This window comes from Pezoporus wallicus, unplaced genomic scaffold (assembly GCF_028554395.1).
Source record: "Pezoporus wallicus isolate ANWC-B61680 ecotype Strahan unplaced genomic scaffold, APGP_CSIRO_Pwel_v1 contig_1181, whole genome shotgun sequence".
NCBI classification, from domain to species: domain Eukaryota; kingdom Metazoa; phylum Chordata; class Aves; order Psittaciformes; family Psittacidae; genus Pezoporus; species Pezoporus wallicus.
In genome coordinates this window covers 4,996,210-5,023,057 of record NW_026641428.1, presented here as the reverse complement: position 1 = coordinate 5,023,057, position 26,848 = coordinate 4,996,210, and the positions used below count along the sequence as shown (strand labels likewise).

At 39.0% G+C, this 26,848-nt stretch overlaps 2 protein-coding genes across 3 annotated transcripts in view; one reads left to right on the top strand and one right to left on the bottom strand.

The window, feature by feature from the left end:
- Positions 1-1,972: 1,972 nt before the first annotated feature.
- Positions 1,973-22,868, bottom strand: HAT1 (histone acetyltransferase 1). Its single transcript, XM_057423903.1, has 11 exons — positions 22,782-22,868; positions 20,965-21,036; positions 18,068-18,143; positions 16,041-16,161; positions 10,559-10,738; positions 10,210-10,331; positions 9,605-9,709; positions 9,159-9,265; positions 5,325-5,476; positions 4,329-4,445; positions 1,973-2,280 (listed from the first exon to the last, which is right to left on the bottom strand). The coding sequence occupies exons 1-11, from the start codon at positions 22,786-22,788 to the stop codon at positions 2,113-2,115; spliced, it is 1,227 nt and encodes a 408-aa protein (XP_057279886.1). The 5' UTR covers positions 22,789-22,868; the 3' UTR covers positions 1,973-2,112.
- A 2,057-nt stretch (positions 22,869-24,925) lies between these two features.
- Positions 24,926-26,848, top strand: part of SLC25A12 (solute carrier family 25 member 12) — a 50,006-nt gene continuing 48,083 nt past the window's right edge. Inside the window, exons 1-2 of one of the 2 annotated variants that reach the window (XM_057423888.1) lie at positions 24,926-24,970; positions 25,517-25,570. In XM_057423888.1, the coding sequence (XP_057279871.1) occupies positions 24,959-24,970; positions 25,517-25,570 (66 nt within the window). In that variant the 5' untranslated portion in view covers positions 24,926-24,958. Of the gene's footprint in view, positions 24,971-25,159; positions 25,185-25,516; positions 25,571-26,848 lie in introns of those variants that run through there. The other variant, XM_057423889.1, reaches the window with a different exon arrangement.

Genomic DNA, 26,848 nt, shown 5'->3' with positions numbered 1-26,848 from the left:
CGTAATGGATTAGGGAGTCTCTCCTGGCAGCAGGGCTGCAGAAGCTGTAATCTGCTGCAGAAATGCAGGATTCAAAGTTTTCAGATCTCCAAGAAGCTGTTTATTTGTATCTTTGGTGCCAAGAACTAGTAACAAAATAGCTCCTGTAAACCAGGTCACACGTTTTGCTGTCCATAGGCACATACCAACAGCTTAGAACATTCCCAGACCATACTGGAATGAAAAACCATGCTCAGTCTAAGACTGTACCTTCACCACTAAGGGGGAGGCACTACCTCTCCTCTTTTGGCAGCATCAACATAGAAAGGAAAAAAAATAATCTGATGGGTTATGAAAAGATTAATCTGCCCTAATCACTGTGTGATAAGGTTTCACTATTTAAAGAAAACAATTTTGGCCTTCTGACTCTGTTGTTTCTTTTGTATTCATCCTACACCATCAACTAAATATGGCAACCTTCACAACTCTAGCATCAATCCTACAATTTCTCAGCCCTTTCGCAAGAACTTTATCACCCTGGAGTGATATGAGACAGGCCTCCTTTCCCTTCCTACATTAGGGATAAATGAACAGATATGCCAGACTCTTCTGCCTTTTTATGGGCCCCTGCCCCCCCCCCCCCCCCCCCCAAAAAAAACCCAACTTTTGAAGAGGGGAACAATGATCAACCTCTAAGTGGGCAAACAGCCCATTAGGCACCATTTTTTTCTTGTCAGTCTTTCAGTTCCTTAAAAGGTTTAAGCTTTGAGTGGCAAAAATTCAAGCAGTGTTAGCATAGACTTCCCTTGAAGCACAAAAGGCATCCTGGACTCTGTGCAGAAACAAAATTTAAGCACAGCTCTTCAGTTCTGCTTTCCCTCTTCTGGCTTATCACTAACACCAGAACAAGTTAATAAGAAACCAAAACCAACCAAACACAAACACCACCCTATTCCCTCAAATCCTACAACTTGCCTTCAGGCTTACTGCTACAATCAGGACAGGTCTTCTAAAAATTGTTATTGACTATAATAGATCTGGATACTACAGAACGAGTGACATATGATACAGAAAAGATACCCTAGCCAGAATTAAAATTTCTGAAGAGAATTTAATAGAAAAAGGAGCTACGGGTTTGAAATATTTGAAAACATTACCCTTTTCCCCCACAACATACCAGAGGTAGTAGTGAACTGTCAATCTACAAAGTTTTGAAAACTGGACCTGAATCCTACTAGGACCATGAAACTGTTAATAGATTTCAGTGATACTTATTCAGATTAAGTCCTCTTCACTACAGGCCAAGACAAATCAGTTCTAAAGTCTGAACTACAAGAAAAGATAATTTATTCATCTGAGAGAGAAGAGAGGGCTATTTAAGAACTAACCTCAAGTCTGAGAAGTCATGGATAGCAGAACAGTCAAGAAGCTATATAAAGGCATTTGCTTCCTACAGATTTGTAATGTCTTGCACTACCAGAAGTGCTTTTGGAGTCCTTACAAAGTCTTGCCTGTTTCCCAAACTGCAATGTACTGTCCTGAAATCATGAACTGAAAACGTAGGGATTTGAAAAAGAATGTGCTCCAGGCCCTTTAGAGGCTTGAGCAGAATGGGTCTGACAGCAAATGGGAACAGGATCCTCCTTTAAGAAAGACTAAAAGCCTGTACTCAGGAACACAGGCTTACAAGAGAACCAGTCTTGTAACCAGCTCTTACGACAGTAAACCGGAGAGTGTACGAGTACAACAGGATCCAAGTAGAACAACCTAAGGAGGATCAAGTTAGGATAAGTCTGAAAGGTACAGTATTTCTATTGCTTAGATTTATGTATTAACTTGCTGTTCAGGCATCTATGAAGCCTTGAGGCAAAACAGAAGTCTAACTAAAAGAAAATTTATACAATTGAAGTGATACTATTATCTGTGAATCTACATGGTTTATTTCAGCAATAAGTGCCCCCAAACCTAAAGTACAACACAAAAATAGAAAATATTCAAAATGCACAGAAACACAAGTCACCTTTAATGTGATTAAAACGTCACATGAGATGTTTTTTGCAGTTAAGTGGCAATTAAGGATGTGCTTTACAACACTGTGTAGGAATTTGCATGTTTCCTATACAGGCAGGATCCTCATGCTTGTGCAAGTCGTTCTAGGACTCTTCGGTAATCTGAAACAAGTTGTTGGAAGCTCTCTTCTAACTGTTCATGTTGCATGTTTAGGTCTATTTGGTTCAACTGATTCGTCAGCTCTTCTGGTCTTAGACACCTTCGCATCTTGGCAAGTTCTCTCTGCTTTTTCTAAGCAAGCAAACAAATAGCAGTTTGAACACAGTCAATGATCATCAGGTATATCACTTAAATACATTAATTCAGTTTCAGTATATCTAGTTCTTTACAATGTCCTTAATCCTAAGTAACACAGTATGAGTGTCTGATTGGGACATCAATTCAGTTAAATACTCAGTTTCTGTATTATGAAGTGAAAAACAGTTTTTAAGTTTTTCCTTAACCAAACAGATTAGGTCATATTAGACTTCTACTGCTGAAGATGTATGGCATGAAAAACCAGACTGTGGCAAGAACCAGGATACTTAGTTCTATGCTGACATTAATCACACCAATGTCCTATTATGTTGCTGTTTGGCTAAATAATTTCCCCATAACTGACCATCAAAAATTAATTTTAAGCTTCCTCAACACAAAAAACATATAATGAATTGCTACAAATTCTTCAAAAGTTAGAAGGATTGGCAGTAGCAGCCTTGAAATGCAATAAAATTTACAAGCATAATTGTATTTGTACAGCAATAAGAACCGCTTGCTGAGTCACATGTGGTATTTTTACCTGTTCCTTAAAAACACAGACTACTTTTGGATTTCCTTTCCCCAGATGTGTTTTTATACAGCTGATACCTATTACTGAACTGCTTAGTTCCTTAGTTACTGTCTATTCTTCAGTCTTCCCTCACTTCATAAAAGCAGAATGTCATTCAACATCTCATTATATAAAAACAAAAAAAAAAAAACAAAAAAAAGCAAGCAAGCATTATGTATGCCTGGCAATTTACCAATACATCTTTGCATACCTATGGAATCACAGAGTTCATTAAAACAATAGAATTTCCCCAAGGATTCTATTTCTACCATCAGTTTCAAAAAAATCAAAGCCCCACTGTACTCTACGTAATTTTACACTTATCTCCCAAAGGAAAATTTGTTTTCTTTCTAAGATATTAAGCATCAGCTGAGGGTCAGGAGGAAGGAGTAGAGACCACAGTAAACTGTAAATGATCAGGATCAGAAAAAAAATGTATAATCTCTCACAGAGAGGCAAAGTTCAGTTCAGAAAAGGAGGTCTGATTTAGGTCCTGCCACTCAGCATGACATTGCATTACTCCTGATCATGCAAGTACTTAATACAGTGCTGGGTTCTCATTTCTGCTAACAGCCTTTGTAAGTCCAACATGTGTACAAAGTTTTGCTATACTGGTATAACAGGGTAAATGCTGCTTTAGGAAGGCTTGCAAGCTAACCAAGGTACTTCTCAGTTTCACAAAACATGAAACTTTCCCAACAGGGTTTTGGTTTGCTAAGCAAGTACTTAATTGAACAGAATAGCTAACATGCTAGTTATAGCAATAAACCTAGACTTATTTATGGCCCTTTGACTCTTTAATGCAAACACCAAGGTCATTAGCAACTGGGATTTTTTTTTTAAATCTGTATCTCAAAGAGTCAGTTTATGCAACATGGACCAACTATATTGCAGAACCCAAGACACATACTTAATAGGAACTAAGGAAATTACTTTGCACTAAATTTAGTACTTGCCTGAACTTTACTGCTGAAATTATTTTATATTCTATCTGCACACAGTTCTTTGTTGACATAGCTCAATTACTTCTAGCAAGTTGTTTTGTTAAGAGCTAGCTAACAAGTAGAACACGAACCTAAGCTATACCTAACCTGCAGTGTAAACTGCAGAGCATTTACCTCTCCAAATATTCACCTGTCTATTTAAGATATTTTTAACCTTTTCAAGAAATTGACATTTCTTCCCCTTTGGCCTACCTGGACATAATGCTACTTGTAGCTAGACAACATAAGCTTAGTAACAATTTCCTGCTGGAATTGGGCAGGATACAGTCGGGAGCCAAACCCAGAATCTTCAGCACTGGTATGTAGGAATGTTCTCTGCATCTGTATACATGTCAATTGAACACTGCATAACTAATAGTAGTTGATTGGCAACATAATTGGCATAGACTACATTTATGGAAATGAGAGTAAAATCAAGTATAATTAGCCTTGAAATAAGTAGTAAATGATACTTAAGTCATATACACCTTATAGGGGCCAATCAGTCTTCTTTTAACGTCCAACCGATAGCTTCTGGATTGTTCTGCATCACCCATATCTGTTGCACGCAATCGGAGGATTTCATAAACTCGTCTTGTGTGTTGCTAATGAACAGAAATGAGAATAAAAACCATGTCTGAATAAAGAGGTCACTCACCAGAACTCAAAAGTGAAGAAATACTGAAATATTAGAGTAGTTCCTCAGCTTAGGGAAGACAGTCAGAGGCACGGACAAAGTCTCTGTCAAACCCAACCTCCTATCTGGTGGGTTAAATGAATAAACCATCTTTTTTTCTTCTAAACAGTTTTTATTCTATGCAGCCAGTGTCTGATCCCAAACTGCTGTACCAGCAGTAGAAGTGCTTCAAGGATTTGCTGTAAATGAGCAGCATAAAATCCAGAAGCCAGAGTCCAAAACTACTTCAAAGAACTGAAGGCCTGGAAGCAGAGCAACATTTGATATTAAGCAACATTTTACTAAACAGTACCTACTCCTCTAATTTTAGTAAAGCCCTTTACAAGGCCTCTGGAGTTCTAAATGAGAATGAAACAACAGTATTTACAAGTTTTCTGTTTACTAGGAAGGACAATGAAAATGAGCAAATGGAAAAACTGAAGCAGTTTTGGAAGGAGGATCAGCTAGTATCACATCTGGGAAAAACAAAATCACATTGCTACTTTATTACTACTGTTGCATGTATATGAAAACAATTCAAGGCCAAGTTTCCTTTTGGTGAGCAATGGAACAAAAACAAGGTGGTTTATTTGTTACATTAGCACATGTCTGGATACTGCCAGAAAAATCCAGACCTGACTTACTTATCCTTTCAGGTTTAAGGTATCAGATAGAGAAGGCTGCAAATGTAGTTTCCTTATACAAGCTGGTGGTAATATGTAAATCCCAAATCTCCCCTCTATGTTTGAATTATTACTCTACTAATTTGATACAAATATGTCTAACTAAAATGTTTCTGATTTGATACCTTATTTATTTTCAGTTTCTCTTGTGCTTCCACCACCATTTCTTGACTGAAACCTTGCATTAACCTTCCCGGGGAAAAGCAAAGCAAATCTTTACAGAGCTTTACAAGAACAAAGTCTCTTAGCTTCACATAGTTTTCAGATGGATCTTCAGCTAGAAACAAACAAAAAGTAGCTAATATCAGTATTATTTATTTCCTCATCTCTGGTATGTAATTACAAAGAACTATGGAAAACAAAGGACAATACAACATTCATCAGTATATAAACAACTGTGCTTAATTGTAAGTACTGCTAGTTGGGGCTGTTCAGCCTGGAGAAGAGAAGGCTGCATGGAGACCTCATAGCAGCCTTCCAGTATCTGAAGGGGGCCTATAGGGATGCTAGGGAGGGACTCTTCATTAGGGACTGTAGTGATAGGACAAGGGGTAACAGGTTCAAACTTAAACAGGGGAAGTTTAGATAGGATATAAGGAGTAAATTCTTTCCTGTTAGGGTGGTGAGGCACTGGAACAGGTTGCCCAGGGAGGCTGTGAATGGTCCATCCCTGGCAGTGCTCAAGACCAGGTTGGACGAGGCCTTGGGTGATATGGTTTAGTGTGAGGTGTCCCTGCCCATGGCAGGGGGGTTGGCACTTGATAATCTTAAGGTCCTTTCCGACCCTAACTATTCTATGATTGTATGATTCTATCAAAGTTTTAGATGTTTGTCAGTAGATGTTAAAGAGCTTGCAGAAAGAAAAGCTTCCAATATTTCATGTATGCAGTACTGTACAGTATTAAATATGCATTTCTAAGAGACTGACATATATATTTAATCCAATTTAATTCCTTGGGAAAACTACTTTATGCTTAAATCCTTTTCCTTGTATGTTCCATCTAGTCTATATTTGACAGTGGTAGAACTACTAGAATACAAACTAATTATGTGGAATAACTGGTGAAACTATCCTACCATATACAACTAAACTAGCTGAAAGCATGTATTAACCATGAGTTATAAAGGGACCCAAAGCACAAGCTTGTCCAAAACTAAAAGGCTAGGAGAACCTAGGCAAAAGCTGGTAACAATTTTGAGTTACCTCCATTTAGCTTAAAATGGTAGAATAACTATCAAAACCATTGTTTTAGAAAAAAAACACCAAAGTTGAGAACTGACTTCAGTGAACATCAACATGGTCCCACATGCAACTTTGTTCCCACTCATGAACTATACAGAAGAAAAATGCTTACAATTTTGTGAATGTATTTCTTCCTTACTTAATAGACAGGCTTACTATAAGTAGCAGGGTCACACTGCCCCCAACACTCATTTTTCCATGGACTAGCATTATAGAATTTATTGCTAAACAGTTTATGTCTCAGCTGTGTTTTTCTTTAATATTGAGGACCACTGTAAATAGTTGAAATTTGCAGTTTAAGGATAATCAAAAGCTAGTAAGTTACCGAGAAGGACTGGGATAGAAGTTATTGGTGTGTATATGCAGCAATGCACAACTGGCAATTTCTTTTTTGGATTGGAGAGAGCTTATGATAATTTTATCTGTTAATGTTTTGTGCAGAAGTAGCCTAATCTTGTATGGCAAGTCTTACAGCACTTACTCTGTGAAAGAGATTGGAGAAGCTGTACTAAAGCTAATTAATTCCATTAAGAAAGAAGAGGCAGTTTCAGTTTCTGCTATCCAGACAGACCTGGACAGGCTTGAGAAGTGGGCCAGTGTAAACTTCATGAAGTTCAACAAGGCCAAGTACAAGGTCCTGCACCTGGATCGGGGCAATTCCAAGTGCAAATACAGGCTGTGTGGAGAAAAGATTGAGAATAGCCCTGACAAGAAGCTCAACGTGAGCCAGCAGCCCAGAAAGCCAACCATATAGCAGGCTGCATCAAGAAGCATAACCAACAGTTGAGGAAGGGGATTCTCCCCCTCTACTCTGGTGAGACCCTACTAGGAGTACTGTGTTCAGCTCTAGGGCTTCCAACATAAGAAGGATGTGGACGTGTTGGAGCAGGTCCAGAGGAGGGCCACAAAAATGCTAAGAGGGCTGGAGCACCTCTCCAATGAAAACAGGCTGAGAGCTGGGCTTGCTCAGCCTGGAGGAGGCTCATGGGAGACCTGACAGCAGCCTTCTAGTACCTAAAGGGGGCTCACAAAAAAGCTGGAGTGGGACTTTTTACAAGGGCATGTAGGGATAGAACAAGGGGGAATGGCTTTAAGCTGAAATTTAATAGATTGAGGTTAGATGCAGTGAAGAAGCTCTTCACTGTGGGGGGTGTGAGACAAACAGGCTGTCCAGGGAAGCTGTGACTGCCCCATCACTGGAAATGTTCAAGGCCAGGCTGGACAGGGCTTTGAGCAACCTGCTCTAGTAGAAGGTGTCCTGCCCATAGCAGGGGGTTGGAACTAAATGATCTTTAAGGTCCTTTCGAACCCAAACCATTCTGTGATTCTATAATGATGATTCTGTACAGTATGCATTACCAGTATACATTTCACTTGTGTCAGTTAGAATGACAGACTATAAGCAGAACAAAATATCTGTTGTAAATGTGAAACTCCAAAGTATTTTTTTTTTAAAGCATTAGGTCTTTCAAAGAAGTTAAGCCAATTTTCATTTCTGCTTTTCAGAAAAGTTAAAGTTTTTACTTCACAAGTTTAGCTGCTACATAACTAAATATCCTGACCATATCATGGTTATCCACCCTGAATTTTCCACCTAAAAGGAAAATAAATAATTTTGTTAAAACCTTAATTTCCATAACTCGAGTGCCATGTAGAACACTGCAAGATCTCCTTTGCTTCATTCCATTAAGAAAAACTTATTTGAGTGCACACTCACTGTGTGCTACAACCCTGTGTTTAAGACACTAAGCCATGAACATATATGATTTATGCATTACCCTATTAAGACTGTTTATCCTCAGCTATAAAAGCTTACAAAGATTCATACTATTAAAAAGAAAAAAGTAAATGCATGATGCACATGATTTCCTGTTGCATAAAAGTTATGCTTCCTTAGGTTCCTATGAACTGAACCAAAACGATGAGATAGATTACCTTAGGTTAGGATTATCCTGCAGCAATGCATTATGGAAGCTAGAGTTCTACTGTCTTTGAATTAGAATGAGCGAGTTATTTCTAAGATGAGGTTGGAGACAGTACCTAGAACTGAACGGTCAAGTTGTCTTTGAACTGCATTTCCTCCTATACTGGGCTTAAAACCACAGTAAAGATGTCACTTTTGTAGCCATTTTTTACATTCTATCTTTTTTTATGCACATACAATTTTTTTCCCCAGCGCCATTTCCTTAATAACTTTTTTTTTTTAGGTATTTGTGCATACACCTCTAGTATCGTGGGTGCCTTGAGCCAGCAATACATGTTCCTGGAGCACAAATTCTCTAGGTTTTCACCATCTGTAAAATTTTGACTCACGAACTAATATTAATATGCAATTTTAGTTTGGTGTGTTGCCCCACCCCCATAAGTCAGGTTTTGCTAATAGGAGTAAGTAGAACAAGGAATTTGACAAAGCTTGATCTCTTGGCAAACTCAGCTGCGTATCCCACAATAAAATGGCTAATTAGCTGGTAATCCGTTCATGCTAGGGACTGAATTTTCCTGGTGTGCTGTTCTCTATGTAAAGGATTTAAGGAGCTACATTATATACAGTTCTTCTGTAAACCAGAGTTCTATTAATCCTGAACTGAAGCTAAATCTTCAAAAGGCCATTTAATTTTGACAAGTGAACATGAAAGTTAGTTTGCAGGCTAATACGCTGAGAATGCTCCAAGTTGCTTATTAAACAACTGAACAGAGTTAATAATTTAACACAAACCTGTTATATCAAGTACTGTAGGAGAAGACATATAGTATCTATGAACTGTTTCAAGCAGCTGAGCACCATGGCCTTCTCCTTGGAATGGTGGCAAGATCAGCATCTGACTACAGACAAAGGAATGTATTTTCAGTTTAAATGCATGCATTTTCAAACATTATAATGTAAACGCTTAAAAACAAAAACAGTATTTCATTTTAAAGTACATGTAGCAATCTGCATGTTAAAACATAATTTTTAATGGAGTCTTAAAATCGCTAAATATGCAAAACTTGTTCAAGATTCCATCCGCTTCGAGGAGGGAACAATGAAATAAATCAGTGCATAGCCAGCTAATAATGGGGATTTTTTTAAACAAATCAACACCATTATAAACAAGTATTGGGAACTTCAGCAGTTCCCTCTTTTGAAATAAAAGGCAAGGCACGAGTTACGCCGCCAATTACCTTACACGTGGCCGGGTTTTGTCTGGGTACACATAGTAATTATAGACTGTCATGTAGCCTACGGTCGCAAAGAGCGTAGCTCCATCCTTATTATACTTCTCAAATCTGCAGATAAAACAGAAAGCCAAGCAGGTCAATTACAGTCGCGCTCCCATGCAGTGTCCATTTTCTTTTCCATTCTCCAACTGAATTTTCAGTGTCAGCAAGCTACTCTGTGAGGGCCCAATGGGTACACCTGCTATGTTCTGAATGTACAATTCACTTAATTGGTGTGCAGCAACTTGGATAAATCAGGCCTCTTTACAGCACTTCAGTGCACTTGCCTATTATAAAGATGAATAGGTGGCAAGTAAAAGAAAACACAGGCAAAGCTCATTTTACTGTTTAAGCCTACATTCAAGGCTCTAACGGACAACAGCATTTAATTCAGCTCTATTCTAAAGCTTTGCCAAAGCATAATGGAGGAAAACTCAAGCCTCATAAACAATGGTTTTTCTTTCCTGGGAAAAATATCATTATACTGCTCCAATAATTGGCCAGCCACAATTAAAATGCAGGCTTTGTGGAGGTAATAAGGTCCACTGTTGCTTTAGAACTGTACTTACACTAGAAAGTAGTTCCATCTTTCATCATCTACATCAATAAAGCTAGCAGTTTCAATAAACCACATCAAGAACGTCTGAAGCCTTTCATGATATTCTCGAAAGCCTGGACATGTCATGTCAGCCTAGGGAAAAAGCCAGAAGAAGTCAGGTGAAACCTATCACAGATGTAAGAGGAAAAACATATACAAACCCTAATTAAAAATTCTCAAAAAAAAAAGTATGGTTATAAATATTAATTAACTGGTAAAATAAATTATTATATATCACAATTGAAGCATTACTGAAAGTATATATCTGCAAAATAATATTTTAGTTGTTCAGCAGCAGAAGTTTAAATTATTTTTCATACCTTGTATATCTGATACATTATATCATCACCAGCTTCCTCATTATGGACAGAATATGTGTGTAGCAGAGTTCCAAAGGGCTTGAAATTCACCTCCTTCTCCAGCAGAGACACAAAGTCATCCGTGTTTGTGCAAAAGCCAGGAGGAATGATTTCTCTAATTTTACTTTCAACATCATCTGCCTGGAAATTATAAAAGGCAGAAGATCAGTGGAAGATTAGAAAAAGACAGCATTGGTGTCACTATTGCGCTGTTAAGAAATTACTATAAGACAGATGCTATGGGCTAACAGTAATTAAAAAAAAAAAAAAGGAGGGAAAACCAGGAAATGATGAAGCAAGACATTCCTGTTGTTCGCTGCCCTGATAAGATCCAGAAATGTCACAATCCAGCCACTATAAGCATCAAAAAGCTTGTAGTTACAGCAGAAGTTCATGCACAATTGTATGTTTAGAGTTACATTTGTCCAAGTAGACCTAAGTGTCAATAGCTATTCTGAAAAGGCAGCATGCTCAGAAGCTGAGCCTTTCTAGACAGCAATTCTCCAAGACTACACTACACAGCCATGTGGAACTCAGGCTCCCAAACAAGCATAAGACAAGAGGTATTAGGTGGTGTAGAACTAAGTGGATGAAAAGAGACAAAGACCAAAAGTGGTAGCTCCCAGACAGAAAAGTGACAGGTAGCACACTCATTCATTCTTATGACTCCCTGCTTGAAATGCCTGCCTATAGGATCAGCTGCAAAACACACTACAAACTCAGAAGACAACATCCCACATTCTAATCAAAGAATATTTTGAAAACAAAATTTTACATAAAATAATAAAAATATACTTAAGGATACTGTCAGCAAGTCTGACCTACCAGGAAGACAAAACATTCTGACATCAAAATTAAATTCAAAAATTAAAATTACTTTCTCTCAGTTAACCAAAGTGAAAGTTAAAGACTATCAGCTGAGCAGACTTCATAATCCTTTTCAGACCCCAAAAAGACCACTTGATTGAATACATTTACTACTTCTTTTTAACCATGAATATTTGATGAAGTTTCACAATAACGTATTACTGCTTCTCACCAGGCAATAAAACTTAATGAATTGGTCTCAACTTAACAAAACCCTACTCCTCAATACAACTCCTAAAAGCCTGACATTACATTCAACAAAATGAGCTTACATTCAATTCAAACTTTCCTCTGGACAATGAATCCAGGTTTTTACTTAATGGAGTTTGCCATGAGTTCAGCTGTAATGTTTGTATTGTATCTATTTCCACAAGGACTGACACAAGAACACTTTGTGTTAACTTACTAAGCAGCTCTTTCACACCGTTTACATGCATGATGGGTATTAGTTCAAAACCAAGACCCTTGCTACTTAGCATTCAAAACAGGGAAATTAAGATGCTTAGAACAAAATACACTACAAAAGGCTAATACAACATGCTACTAATTCCTGTCCTTTCAACCATAGTCCCTTAAGTAGAAGCAATGCACCTGCAAATGAATAGCACTTTAGCATTCAGTTACATTTTTAGTATAGAGAAAGATGGATGTAGTTCAGCACAAACAAGTTTTATTCTTAATGGTTTGGTACTACCAACATTTATATTTATATTTGTAGGAAGAGCTATTAAGCAGTTAAAATATAGCTCTACAATACTTAGTGTAAGAGCCCAGTTAAAATGTGTACAATCTTTACATTCATTCCATTCTCCAAACAAAGGCAATGTATTTATACTGTTTTAAGAAGAATAGGAAAGGTTCCAATATTCTTTACACTTAGTGATTTAGCTGCATTACACAAAACCACCTTTTTCAGAACCAGTGAAGTACACAAAAATATTTTTATGGACTGCATTTTAGAAATGCCTTTTTTTTTTCTTTTTTAAACTGTCCAAGTGCATTGTTTACACAGATCTTTAGTCTGGCCTGCTGATAAAGCTGTTGGAAACTGCAACCAAAAATCTGTACTGACTTTCATTTTATATACCTGAAAAAGGCACGTAAAAATAAACTAGAATTAATATTTCCAAGCATCAGTTCAATAACTCAGACCACGTAGAAGATATCTAAAAATGGGTGAGTATCCAGTATGGAGTATTACATAAAGCTGCTCTCCTCACATTCATAGTTTCTTAATTAGTGATAACAAGGAAGACAAACTTTCACCTGCTGAAAGCATGCAAGATAACTGATCCATAACTGGCTGCATCACAAAAAGTCCTGTTTCCCATAAAATGGAAAGAACTGAATCATGAGAACAGAGGCTTAGCAGATAAAGCAGTAGATAATACTTCGTAGCTCTATATGACAACATATTTTCACCCACTGCCTCCTAAGATTTCTCAACCCTTGAAATAGTTTCTTAAATTATGTAAGACTCCATGTTCTTCAGTTACTTTTAGGGTTAACAAGATTTTCCTTTCTTACAGAGGAAATCCCAGAATCCTCAGTTTTAATGGTAACATAAGTTTAAGTGATCCAATTTTCAGTTAGTAAGCCCTGGAATACTGGAATCTTGCAGAATCAACATCATACAAGTAATTTATTTCATTAACACCTGTACTTTTTAATAGAAACATCCATTACTTAGTAGGCACTTCCCAAATGCTTCTCTCCAAGGTGCTCATAATCTAAGGAGTGACCAAGATTTGTTTGCTGCCCTTCCCTTCTGTAGTTATTTGATATTGGTGAGAGGTTAATTTCTTTTATTGGAGCAAGGCACTCATATCTTGCTAACTGGCATGGATGCACATGATGACAAACAAGTTTCTGTTCAGAAAAACAATCCAATTGACTACTGCAGAAGTGTTAAACATAGGCAAAGCCACTTACAATGAAGCATGCAAAAACCCAAATGAAGCCAGTCAAGAGTTGTTGACTCTTGGAAGTTGCTCATGGAAGTATTGTAATGTATTTACCTTCATAATCAGAATCTAGTGAGGTAATGATTGGGAATGTGGCATAGGCTTGTAATTAAATTTGATTTGTAGGAGGACTACTTACAGGGGCAGTGGCTCTTTGTACACTGCATTTGACTCTGGATAATTTTAATATACAGAGTTTTCTTGTACTAACAGTTAGGACACTTTTATACCATATAGATGCTGTTTCAAAGTAACTTAATTTAAAATAACTATAGAAATATATTTAAAAGCTGAATTTCTCTAACAATTATATGTATTAATTCCAGGGAGGGAGCAATGGAGTGATCAGAAGTATTACACACACACAAAAAATAATCCAACACCCCCCCCAACCACAAAAAATAAACCAAAAAACAAATCAAGAAAAAAAAAAAAGCCAGATGAGACACACTTTCATTAATTTTTGTGTAAAGCAAATGTACCAGACCAGCTGCAAATGCATCTATAGCAAAGACTGTTTCAGAGGTTAGTGAAAGACCTTCCCCCACCCTGTCATAAAATGCAGATGAAAAGGAAGATGCTTGAACAGCTGCAAATCTCAAAGCAGCAAGCAATCTGGAGGTCAATGCTATTAATACTTACACTAGAAGAAGGCAGCCTCTCTTCAGATATTTGAAAGAATCGACTCCAACCAAGGGATAAATTTTATTTTCATTAAATGAAGTGACAACTTCTGTTCAAAGCATGATCATACTTGGCTGAGCCTTCCCCATTAACATGGCTTAGACACATCTTTAAGATGATATTAAGATGCACAAATACGACTGGAGTTTTGGCTCTTGACATTTCAGGATCTTATCTTTCACCTAATGTTTGAAAAGATCTTGGAGGAAGAAGGAACAGTGATACTGGAACAAATATTTTTGTCAGTCCCTGGCAGAGACTGTATCAGCCACTTTAACAATAATGGAACCAAACTCACAGTCACTGAATAAAACCACCTGCTGTTGAACAGGCTTGTGCAGGTATTTAGATACAAAACCCTAATCTATGAACAACTTTGCAGAGCATTAAAACTAATTTTTCCCTTTTAACCAGTTATGTTACAGGCAGAAACTGCTGTCCTTTCCTAAACACCATCTATTCATAGCACAAAGATTACCTGCCATGAACGGTGGATAGTCTGAATCTTAGTATAACTATTAATTAAAGGAGCCGAGATCTGCAACGTAACAGCTAACTCAGAATAGTAGATGTCAATATGCATTTAAATTGACAACCTGCTGTAATGACATCTTGTTTCAATCTCTGTAAAGGCATTAGTATCTTAAGGTGGTTAAATTAATGGTAAATTACAAATGCAGAACAAGATTGACGACCACTAGCTTTTCTCCTCCTTAGGTTTAGATACAACTATATGAACAGCCTATTCGGATTACAGTATTAATACTAAGGGAAGCACAGGGTGTGCAACTGCATCCTTCCGATTCAGCTGAAGCCTGTAAATACTCTGGGAAGCATATAGAAGCCTTGCTCAAAAAGATCCTCCATCTCAATGTCTTAAACAATTAGAGGAATAATTCAGCATAGGAACCAAGGCTTAAAAGAAGTAAAGATTCCGAGTGATCAAAAAGGTTGCACCGTGTGCTTAGGGCAAGGCAGACCTTATTTACCTAGAAATTACACTGGCAAAAGGTTGGACTGTTTAGTTTTAATACAATTACTATTTTTGCCAACAGGCTTTCCTTTCTTCCCGATTTCTAAAAACCTTCTAAAGACTGAAGAGCATGACCTTCCTCTCCTAAGATATGCTGCCCTAGCCTTGAAAGTATTTCAGGCCTGTCCAGGCACTTAGCCTGATGAACTATGTGTATCCTAAAGGAACTTCAGAAAAAAGAAGTGGAAATCTTTAAAATTCATTTAACAATGTAATTCTTTTTCTTTTTTTTTCCCTTTACAATAGGCCTTTCCTTGAAAATACTTACATAAACTCCACGGGATTTGAAATTAGGAACTTAAAATACAGCTTGAAGTTATAAATATGTTTACTGTTTAGGTGTTTTTTTTTTAATTTAAAAAAAGCTACTCTCAGGCAGAGTAACTTCAAGTCTGTGCAAATATATAGACATTTCACACTCTAGAGTATTATGAGAATTCATCAACAACCATACCAATAGCTCTTTTGGAAAGAAAACAACTCAGTTTTTCCTTCATTATAACTAAGTAAAAGTCAGATGATACCAAGTTTTCTTCATGCACTGGAGACCACATATAAAACACAGCAATGCTAGTCCTCCTGGAAACAGTTAACATGAAAATACAGCTTTGCCAAGTTGTGGATTTTTTTGTGGAACTGGCTTTGGTATTAGCACCTCATGTCTCACTGCACTGATTGACACAATTTTGATGATTCTGTAGTCAAAGGAATAACAACGGGAAAAGGTATAGATGAAGTTCAAAGATTTTGTTCAGCTTAGCAACAAAGGAAACTTTTGTTTACTTGCAATGTAAACCACTTCTGAGTAGGCAATTGCTAAACCTAGAATTCTTTCCCATATTCCAACTAAACCTTATCAATAATATTTTAAGTGCAGGTCTGGTTCTTTCTTTACCTCCACACAGTCAAACTTTTCATTAACTTTAGATGTATACTCGATGCGGAAGAGCGTTGACAGGTTACCAGCAATATAGTACAAGAGGATCTTCAGTCCCTTGTAACCAAATGCAACTTCACTGAGGAAGGAGAAAAGAACAATCAGGAACTCTATACAGAGCAAACTATTCACATCACAGAGCTTTCATTTAATACACTTTGAAGTTTATCTTGTCTTTCCTAGTGAGATACACTAAGTTTCCTAATAGGAAAAAAGGAATCAAACTAGGTGGTGTGGTTTAGTGAGAGGTGTCCCTGCCCATGGCGGGGGGTTGGAACTAGATGATCTTAAGGTGCTTTCCAACCCTAACTATTCTAAGAAACTGGATGTGCACTACTTAAACAGCGATAATACCTTATACTATTTCTACTAGTTATTTTGCTCCTCTAGTGGAGAAACAGAACATGTTCCTAAACTCAGTAAGGCAGTGTCTGTGCCCTTACCGTGACAGTTAAAGAAAGAATACTCGGAATACTCCATTTACTTTTTTCAGTATCTTAAACTCATTATCATTTATTTACATTATTTAACAAATATAATTTATCAAAACTTAGTTTGCAGTGCCATTTATACTATATATATATACACACAGATAAACAGTCATAGCAATGAATGTGGGTTTTGTGGACAGTTTCTATATAGTTATCTAATCTAATTAGAACTGAAAAAATGCAAAAGGCTCAGTGCCAGGTCCTGCACTTGTGTCACAACTCCATGCAATGCTACAGGCTTGGGGAGGAGTGGCTGCAAAGTTGCCTGTCAGGAAAGGACCTGGGGTTGTTGAACACTGCAGCTGAATATGAGCCAGCTTGTGTCCAGGTGCCCAAGAAGAACAACAGCATCCTGGCCTATATCAGAAATAGTGTGGCCAGCTGGACTATAGCACTGAGCATCCCCCTGCACTCAGCACTGGTAAGGCCACACCTCAAATACTGTGTTGAGTTCTGTGCCCCTCACCACAGAACAGACACTGAGATGCTGGAGTTGGTTGAAAGAGCAACAAAACCGGTGAAGGGTCTAGAGCAGAAGTCTTACAAGGAGGGACTGAGCTGAGGGAACTGGGGGTGTTTGGCCTAGAGAAAAGCAGGGTCAGGGGAGACTTTATCACTGTCTACAACTGCCTGAAAGGAGGCTGTAGCAAGCTGGGTGCTAGTCTCCTCTCCCAAGTAGCAAGTGATAGGATGAAAGGAAATGGCTTCAAATTGTGCCAGGGAAGATTTAAATTCCATATTGGGAATTTTTTTTTTCACAGAACGGGTTGTTGGGCATTGGAACAGGCTGCCCAGAGAAGCGGTGGAGTCACCATCCCTGGGAGTATTTAGAAGACATGTAGATATGACACTTGAGGACATAATTTAGTGGTGGACTTGGCAATGCTAGGTGAACAGCTGGACTCTATGATCTTAACAGTCTTTTCCAACCTCAACAATTCTATAGTTTCTCTATCCCATGCACGTTTAACTGCTTATAAGTGTACATGCTGAAGAAAGTAAAACCCCAAATTCAATACATTTAGCATTCAATGACCTAGAACAACTTAAATTCATGTTGCTAGCTAATATTTAATCCTGTGTTTTATTCATCAAAAATACCATGTAATAGTAAAAAATAAATGGATATACTGTTGCTAGATATTGGGGTTTTTTGGTACACAGTACTGTGAAAGTTGTTCGTGAGACCTGGTAATTCTTCCTTAAACATCGAAACATGTCATGAACATAATACCACTTGAGTAATTCTGACTGCAAAAATCAGTTATTTCATTGCCTGCTAATCTACCTTAAAAATCGCATGTAAAATGACTACAGGCTCAAGCCTTACAAGATAGGCACCAAAGATGCTGTTTAACTATACAGTCGTAAAACTGAAGTATTGCCATGTTATTTAAAACAGCTTCATATGGTTGGATTTCCTTTTTTCTAACAATTTTGAAGCAACTTTCCCCTTCTAGATCTATTATTTTGACTCTGGATACTTTAACTTACTCGTCTCCAAACACTTGATGGCTATACTCTGGATTAAACGTTGTGTTGTCATCCTCCAACTCCTCAGGAAAGCGAACTAAGGGTTAAAAAAAAAACAAGGAAAAGAAAGAAGAGCATGACCAAGTCATCACTTTCAGTTTATTTATCCACAGATGCCCTGCTAGATGTTCATGCATTCTTCCACTACAGTCAATTTCAATTCCAAACCTATCTATGCTAGGCTGGCATACAAATGAGATAAAGACACCTTGTGTAATTTGGATGCATGTTATTTGATCATTAAGCAGACTAAAACTGAGAAATTGACACAGATGTATACATGCATACATTTCATATATAATCTCCTTAACCTTACTGTCTTTAACATCATCTTGAACACTGAGGACACTGTCCACAGCAAGCTAGGTAAATCACACAGTCAACATTGCCTTTGCATTCTGCCATTCTTCTACATGCAGATGAGAAGATATCACTACAGAGGATTTTCATAGAATCATGAAGGAAAGAAATGTTTATTTGCATTTATATCCATGTCCAAGTTTTGGAGAATCAGTATGGATACATACAAACCAGCTGCACCCATACTACATTGGTACTTGTACCACTATTATCAAAATAATTAGCGATTTATTTATTCCCAACTCTACTTTTTTTCCAAAGCCTAGTATTAAACAAGGTTGGGTTTTTTCCTGGTAATGTAAAAATATTCACTATAATGCCATCTACTCAACCTCAATAACTTACCAAGCAAACTTTTTATTCATGTTTATGGAGTTACAGCAGATGCTCCACAGCAGTTGCAACAGATGTGCTTCCATCACAAAACACATTATTTATGATTACCAGAAGAAATTAGAGATTAAACTAGGCTTCTTCTAAGAAAAACTTTAGAAGACTGAAAAATGTGATTCACAAACATCTTCTGTGTATTTGCAGTTAGTTAAAAGCTACTACAATTGGAAGGGATATAACTCTTAAGTTAGTCATCAAAATTATAGCTCAGCCACACTTACAAGGCACAAACAACTCAAGACAACAGTTACATATTCTTAATGCAGTTAATACTGCATTAAAACGAGCATGTGTAATTGTAGGAGTTAACACTGCCATTAAAGGTTTTTTGTTTTTTTTTTTTTAAAGCATGTGGAACATTGAACTACAGTTTCATTGCTGGTCTACTCCAGTAAAATTGTTGATGAAGAAAAGTTATTTCTGGTAATATTAGAAACGAGTTATCCTTAAGAGAAAAATGCAAATAAGGAGTACCCTAGTAACAAGATAAAAGTTCGGCCCTCTCAAAATTAAGAGAGCAGTTGCTCCTGTCTTCTCAAGAGATTAACAGATTTGAGACAAAGTTGCAGCAGTAAGAATAAAAAACCCCAAACAAAATGCACAATGACCACCATAAACCCCAGCCAAACAAAACCACCCACTCCCACCAAACACCCCCGCTCCAATCCATTCTGAACTTTCACCATGGAAGAAATTAGGACTCTGAAGAAGACAGTTTATGACTGCTCTTATAGATATGTGGGAAGTATGGTTTTATATATATATATACACACACAGAGACACACATTTTTTAATGGTATAAATTTGTAGATTCTCATATTTTATCTTAATAGAACTTTCATAGGGAACACGTACACTCTCTGAAACAAAAAGGAAGCTAAAAATATTAGCAGAATAGGGTAATGGGTACCTTAATTAGAAAACCTCTAACAGTCTCTCTGAAACCTGATATAAATAGCTTCCTGCATTTCTAGACAAAATTCACTCAGATGTCATTATCTTTCTTTCCTTTTGTTATATAAAGGTGGATGAGAAAAACAAAACATTAGATCTAGTCATAAAGCCATTATTTGAAATAATGTTTAAGAGGAATATTTCATAATTACAAGTGGTTTAAAAATGTAAGTATTTTGGTTATAATGACATTTTGGCTCATAAGCCAAATTAAATGATTTTAATTTGATAAATTTGATTAAATTGATTTGATTAAATGATACTTAACTATACCGAACAGACTGTTAGTCGTAGCTCTGAAAAGTGCTTAACACATTCATGACTTTTATTTTCTTAATGAATTAAGATATTTATATTGCTCAAGAGAACAAATGGCTAAAGGGCTGGAAAGATTAGCAATTAGTTAAGGTATACCTTATTCTTCAAGTTATTACTGCTGCATGTAAGTTTGAGATATAAGCAAGTTCACCAAGAGTTCATTAATTCTACCTGTATTCTGGGTGCCCCAGCAAATAAATTAGTTGTAGAGAACCATAAACAGTTCTTGAATGACTGACTCTTTTTTTTTCCCAGATTTTAAGCAACTGTCATTAAAAAGGTCTTGTATAATCCAGAAGAGTGGAAGGGGAGCAAAAACCCTAACCCAACGCTTTTGAATCTTTACCCTTGCTTTTGGTTTTATTACCCAACTCAAACAAAGAAGAAAGGGAAATATGTTAAAAAATACATAGTTAGGTATCTGTAACCCTAAAGAAAAATTGTTGCTATGGTCACCATGAAGATACATAGTTAGGACTGTATCACAGCATATGGATTAGAGAATAAAAGAGAAACTAAAAGATAATGAATACTTCAATAAAATAAAACAAGATATAATTCCGACACACTCTTCTGACATGCAAATAAATTGCTGATGACATTACTACACAGAGACATGACTGAATTTCTATAGCTTGACCATAACTATAATATAGCTGTACTATAGATGTAGTAGGCTCAGCAAAACTACGTTATATATTTCTATTCTTGTACTTGTATGTTTACAACTAGTAATTATTAAATAAAACCTGGGTGGATTTAAGTATAAGTTTCTTAAGAAGGTACTAAAATATTCCAGCATCAAAAGCACAGTATTTAAAAAGTGACATTACCTAGTTTCAGCTGAATTGCTTCATTTGTGTTACACTTGTACTCAGCCAGCTTCTTCTCCATAGCAGTAAGTCCTGAAAAAAAACCCACAACCAAACCAAAAACATTTTATGGAAAGAGTCAAAAGGTGTACAGTCTATGTGTCACTATTATTAAAGAATATATTTAGAAAAAGGTCCTCAAAACCAGAAAAAAAAACACATCAAAAATTCTGAACAAGTAGGTTTAAAAAGGCTATAATATGCTACAATGTGTAAAGGGAATATAGAATTATGTAACTTTTTCTGGACCTAGAAACCAGACCACAAGTATCTCTCTTTTTCGTTTCTGAGAATGAAGGTGTCCTGGGTTCAGCTATAACAGTTATTTTTTTCCTCCTAGTAGCTGATACAATGTTATGTTTTGGCTTTAGTCTGAGAACAATGCTGATAGCAACAACCAAAACATTGATGTGTTATGTAATGCTTACCCTGATCAAGGACTTTTCAGTCTCTCATGCTCTGCCAGTGAGGAGGGGCACAAGAAGCTGGGACAAAGCAGAGACAGGACATCTTACCCAAACTAGCCAAAGGGGCATTCCATACCACAGCACATCATGCCCAGTATGTAAACTGGGAGGAGTCACCTGGAAGGTCCAGATCACCGCTCGGGTCAGGCTGGGTATTGGTCAGCAGGTGGTGAGCAACTGTATTCTTCCCCCTTGTTATTTCCCTTATTATTATTAGTGGTGGTAGTGGTAGGTTTACATTATATTTTAGTTATTGGACTCTTCTTATCTCAACCTGTGGGGCTTACATTCTTTCCATCCTCCTCCTCATCCTGCCCAGAGGAGGGAAGAAAAAGGGGGGGAGTGAGCAAGCAGCTGCATGGTGCTGAGTTACAGGCTGGGCTTAGAGCACAACACAGAGGCATTACGTTAAAAATATGTAAATGTTCTAAGTTATTACCACCAAAACATATCCGAAAGCCGTAAGTAAAAATTAACAATTCAGTCTAACAGATATTTCTTTTAAAGAATATGTTAAATAGTAAGTTTTCAGGGCTTTTCAAGACTTTTTCATAAACAGGCGTTCATGAACTACAATGGCATGTATACCACCAGCAATTACCTAGTTAACACTTCTCTTCCAGAGCAGATGTGGAAGGAAACAACAAATAAATTGCACCTAGTCTCTTTTTCAAAGCATTATCCAGCACAGACATGTTTGACTCATTCACGGTATTTTTCAAGTGCTTTACAAAGCTCCCCTTCATTACAGAAGTCCCATCAGAAAGCTCTTCCTCTAACTTCAGGTATTAAACTTTAAGTAAAAACAAGTTTGTGTTTTTGATTCCCTTCTCACCCCTACTAAACAAGTAAGCATGTAAATATACACTGGCTTACCACTACTAAGTGTAGGGACCTGAGCCAGAGGCTGCCTTCCCCTCATGTCCATGACAACAGAGGGACGGAAAGTCAGCTGCATGCTCCATCAGACACCGGATTCCCCAGTCACCCACCCTCCTCCGCTGCTCCGGCCACGGCCGCCCCGAGCTCGCGGTCCAGATTTCTTGCCCCATATCCCGGTCACAGAGCTTGCATTTGCGGACGGCACCAAGGCCCTGCCAGCGCCCGCATGAGTCAGAGAGAGGACAACAGTGCTGGCCATCCCAGTGCTCCATTCCCCCTCAGGAGAGGCGGCCGCAGCTCCCAGACGTGTTGCCTCAAGCAGCCAAGCCACAACGCCCCCCGCGATCAGAGTGCCGGGGCGGCATATGTCAGCTGTAGAGAACAACTAGTCAGCCGAGACCTGGGAGCAGGACAGACCCCGGGACTTACCCGCCATTTCCCAAGAGCGGCGGCGACAGCCGAGGCACCCGGACAGAACGAATGAACCCGCGCGCCCACTCACCGGAAATGAGCTCACACGCATACACTTCCGTTTCCGACCGCCGAAACACAGAGAGAAGCGGCACTATACGAGACATGCAGCCGGCGCGCATGCCCAGCGCTCACCGGGCGGGAGCCTGTGAGAACCACCGCACGCAGTTGGTCATTTGCATAGCCCCACCCCCAGAGTGCAACGCCAGGAGCGCTGGGCTGGCTCGGTCTTGCGGCGCGCATGCGCAGTGTTCCGTGCTTATGCACTCCTTTACAAACGAGCTTCGGGGTTAACGCGACGGTTACGCTTCAGCGAGCGGGAAAGATCATGGAATCAGCTGAGTTGGAAACAACCTTTAAGATCATCAAGCCCAGCTGTTACCACAGGGCTGCCAAGTCCACCACTAAACCACGTCCCCAAATGTGACATATATATACCTTTTAAATATCTCCAGGGCTGGTGATTCAAAGCATTTTAGGCAGCCTATTCCAATGCCTGACAACCTTTTCTGTGAAGAAATTTTTCCTAATATGCAATATAAACCTCTCCTGGTGCAGCTTGAGGCCATTATCTCTTGTCCTAATCACTTGTTATTTGGGAAGAGTCTGTCACCCACCTCACTACAACCTCCTTTCAAGTGGTAGAGGGCAATAAGGTTTCATCTGAGCCTCCTTTTCTCCAGACTAAACAACCCCAGTTCCCTCAGCCGTTCCTCATCAGACTTGTGCTCAAGGCCCTTCACCAGCTCTTCTCTGGACCCACTTCACACCTCAATGTCTGTCTTGTAGGGAGGGGCCCAGAACTAAACACATCATTCGAAGTACAGCCCCACTAGTGCCAGCTACAGAAGGAAGATGGAGCTTTACCATCAATAAAAAGAAAAGCCCAGTGCTGAACCATTATTGGCAGCTGCTGCTACAAGGACCATGGAGATTTCTGCTGTTTTATTTTAAGGTCTGTTTTCTGGTGCACACTGTTACTCTGCAGCTAGTATACACATGGACTTGTTGAACAAGCTGGTTTAGTGGTAAAATACTTACCAAATAAGCAGATTGATAGCAAACCTTTCTGCTGTCAGCTGGCCCATTGGCACATATGTAGTATGTGAACTCCGAGTTACCTTCAGGCAGTTTTTGTTGACCTGCGCAAAAAAAAAAAAAAAAGTACTGCTTTCTACAGAAAATTAGTTGTTTTAAACTTAGAAATGTGAGTAATCATTCTGTGGCTGCCATTATAAACTCCCAACTACATATACTAGTTGTGAGGTGTAACAGAAGCTGTCCTGTTTATGTTTTCCGGCAGCACACAATGAAAGATCTTGTTGGGCCCTTAAAATAGCAACTCAAGACAAAATATGCGTTATTATTTAGGCCAGGTTTTATAAGAATTTATTGTGATTGAACTGTCCAAACGAAGTCTAAATTTATTCTTTCTTGAGGCTACGGCCTGCATGCTTTTTGTTTTAAGGTATAAAACAAGTTGCCGTGTTCTACTATTAAAGTATTACAAGCAGCTTCTGTCAGAAATGACTGAATTACAGCCAGAATTGATTACTTTGTGCCTCTGTTTGTATGAAATCCAGGGATACTGCCATTGCAGCCGTACTGCTAGAATATCCGTGTACAGTTTCAGCACTTAGTATCACCAGGTGTAGCTTTGCAGACCCTCAAGGGAACGGCTGCATCTGTTAAGCCAGAAATGAGGTTCAATAGCATTTTAAACAGCTCAATTTTACGCTATGGAGGTGCTTCCAGCACCCTTCCAGGCAAGGACCTGAAGCCGTGCTCCTCGTGCCTTTGGTGGGGCGGCTGACACACCGTCCAGCGTCGCCCGCGGTGAGTCCGTGTGGCCGCTAACGGGGGGCGAGCGGGTACCGACAACATTCCTGCCCGCCCGAGTGCAGGTATTGCAGGAGGCAGGGCCGCGGCTGGTACCGGTGGGCTCCACTCGCCTCCTCCCTGGAGCCGTGCGGCGGCCGCTGAAGGCAGCCAGCTACAGGGACAGAGATGCGGCGGGCGGGGCAGGGCAGGGTGCTCGTTACCCCAGCGCTACGCTAAGGCGGTGGCTGTTGCGGCGGCGCGGCGGGTGGGTAGCGGGCGGGTGGCTCCTCCTCCTCCTTCTCGCTGAGAGCAGCATGGCGGTCAAGGTGACTCTCTCCCTCCGTCGCTTATTCACAGGAGGAGACTGGTGAACCCCCTGCCCGCCCGCGCGGGGCGGCCGGAGGGAAGGCGGGCGGCGGGAGGGGAGGCCGCTGCTGCGGGAGTCCCCCGGGGATCAGGGGAAGCTGCCGGCGGGGGCGGTGATGGCGGGGCGGCCGAGGGGAAGGGGCAGCGCAGCCCGTCCTGCCTCCGCCTCCTGAGGTGAAGCGGCTGGGGCGCGGGACGAGGGTGCTGTGGGAGCAGACCGCGGGCCGTTATTCAGGGCGAGCGGGCAGTAACAACTGGGCCCGCCGGTGGTAACAGCTGGTGTCGTGCGGGACTGGGGCGCCGCTCCGCTTCCAGTCAGCCCTTGGTCTGACAGCTGTCAGCGGCACTGGAGCCCCGCAGTGAGCGCGGAGAGGTCATGTTTGCGATTCCCCCTGTCTGCTAGATAAGGGAGCTGTATTGCTGCACTTATCAGTGCGCACGGTGGCTTTTATCTGCGCTCGGTCAGTAGGCCGGCCAGCGGAGCATTAACTTCCTTGTCCCCACAGGTGCAATTAACCAGAAGAGCCGATCCTGCTGAACTACGAAATATTTTTTTGAAGGTAAAAAAAGCTGTCTAATGTTTGATTGACAGACATTTAGGTTTTGCTCTTTCAGCAGTTTGTCACGGCATCATGCACGTGTTGTGCTTGTGGGATGCTTGAAAGTTCACTTTGCAGGCATAGTGTGTTGAAAGGGCCATCAGGTGTTTAGGGGAAACTGCCCCTGATACAAATTGTGATTAACCATTACCAAACGCTAATCGTAAATAATTTTCTGAAATATTTTCTGATTTCCTGTAGAGCAACAAATTATAACTAAGGACTCTTATTTTTTTTTTTAAATACACTTTTGCAAGATTTTAAAAAATCTTTTTTCTGTGGCTGTATGTTTTGGTTTTGGGTTTATATGTGTTCCTCTTACAAATGGATGGACAACTTGTGACAGGTTTAGAACTTAAAATTAATTTAAGTATTTAATAATATTATTGCTTGCAGGGCCTTAGAATTAGCATACATAAATAGTAACATGAAGCTTTTTCCCCTCTGTTTAATAAGAATGAAGCACAGTCTGAAAGGAAATCTAGTCAATCCTAAACTTTCATAATAAGGTTTGACTCAGACAGATGGAATAAGAGCAACTATGTTTTAGGTCCAAGAGCCGAGCCACTAATTTTTCCAAAATTACTAAAATACCTTTTTTTTTTTCTCCCACACTTTATGTTAGGTATTGCACAGTATGTTCAAGAAGCTTTTCTCAGTGAAAAAGGAAAGAAAATAAAAGGAAGTATTAATATTATAAATAATAAAATCTATTATTTAGTTTTTGAGATGTATCTTTTGGTCCTACCATACTATTCAACAGCTTACACATATGATAAGTAGACAGAGACACCTTTTTGCCTGAGAGAGAGAAGTTCTATCACAACCATAATTTTGGTGAATTTTTGCTTTTGCATACTGGATTGCACTGGCAACCGCTGGAGTGCTAGAACTTGGAATGTTGGAATCAAACAGTGAAAGCCCAGCATTTAGCTTCTAGTAAAAAAAACTTAAACTACAGGTACATTTATTGTTGACATGACATTTAGCTTTTGTAGATAAGGAGTACAGCAGAGTATGTTAAGAAAATAAGCAACATGAAAATATGTTTTAAGTATATATATTTTAAAATGTGTGGTTCTAGAACATCACAACTCTTTCCCAACTTTAAGATACTTTTGCGTGATTGCAAAAAGTGAAACATGGTGTCAGAATACTCTATTCTTGAAAACATGGGCTTTTTTATGATTCTTGACTTCCAGTCAGTAGAAGTGCTTGCTTCTGGAAATAAATAATTGT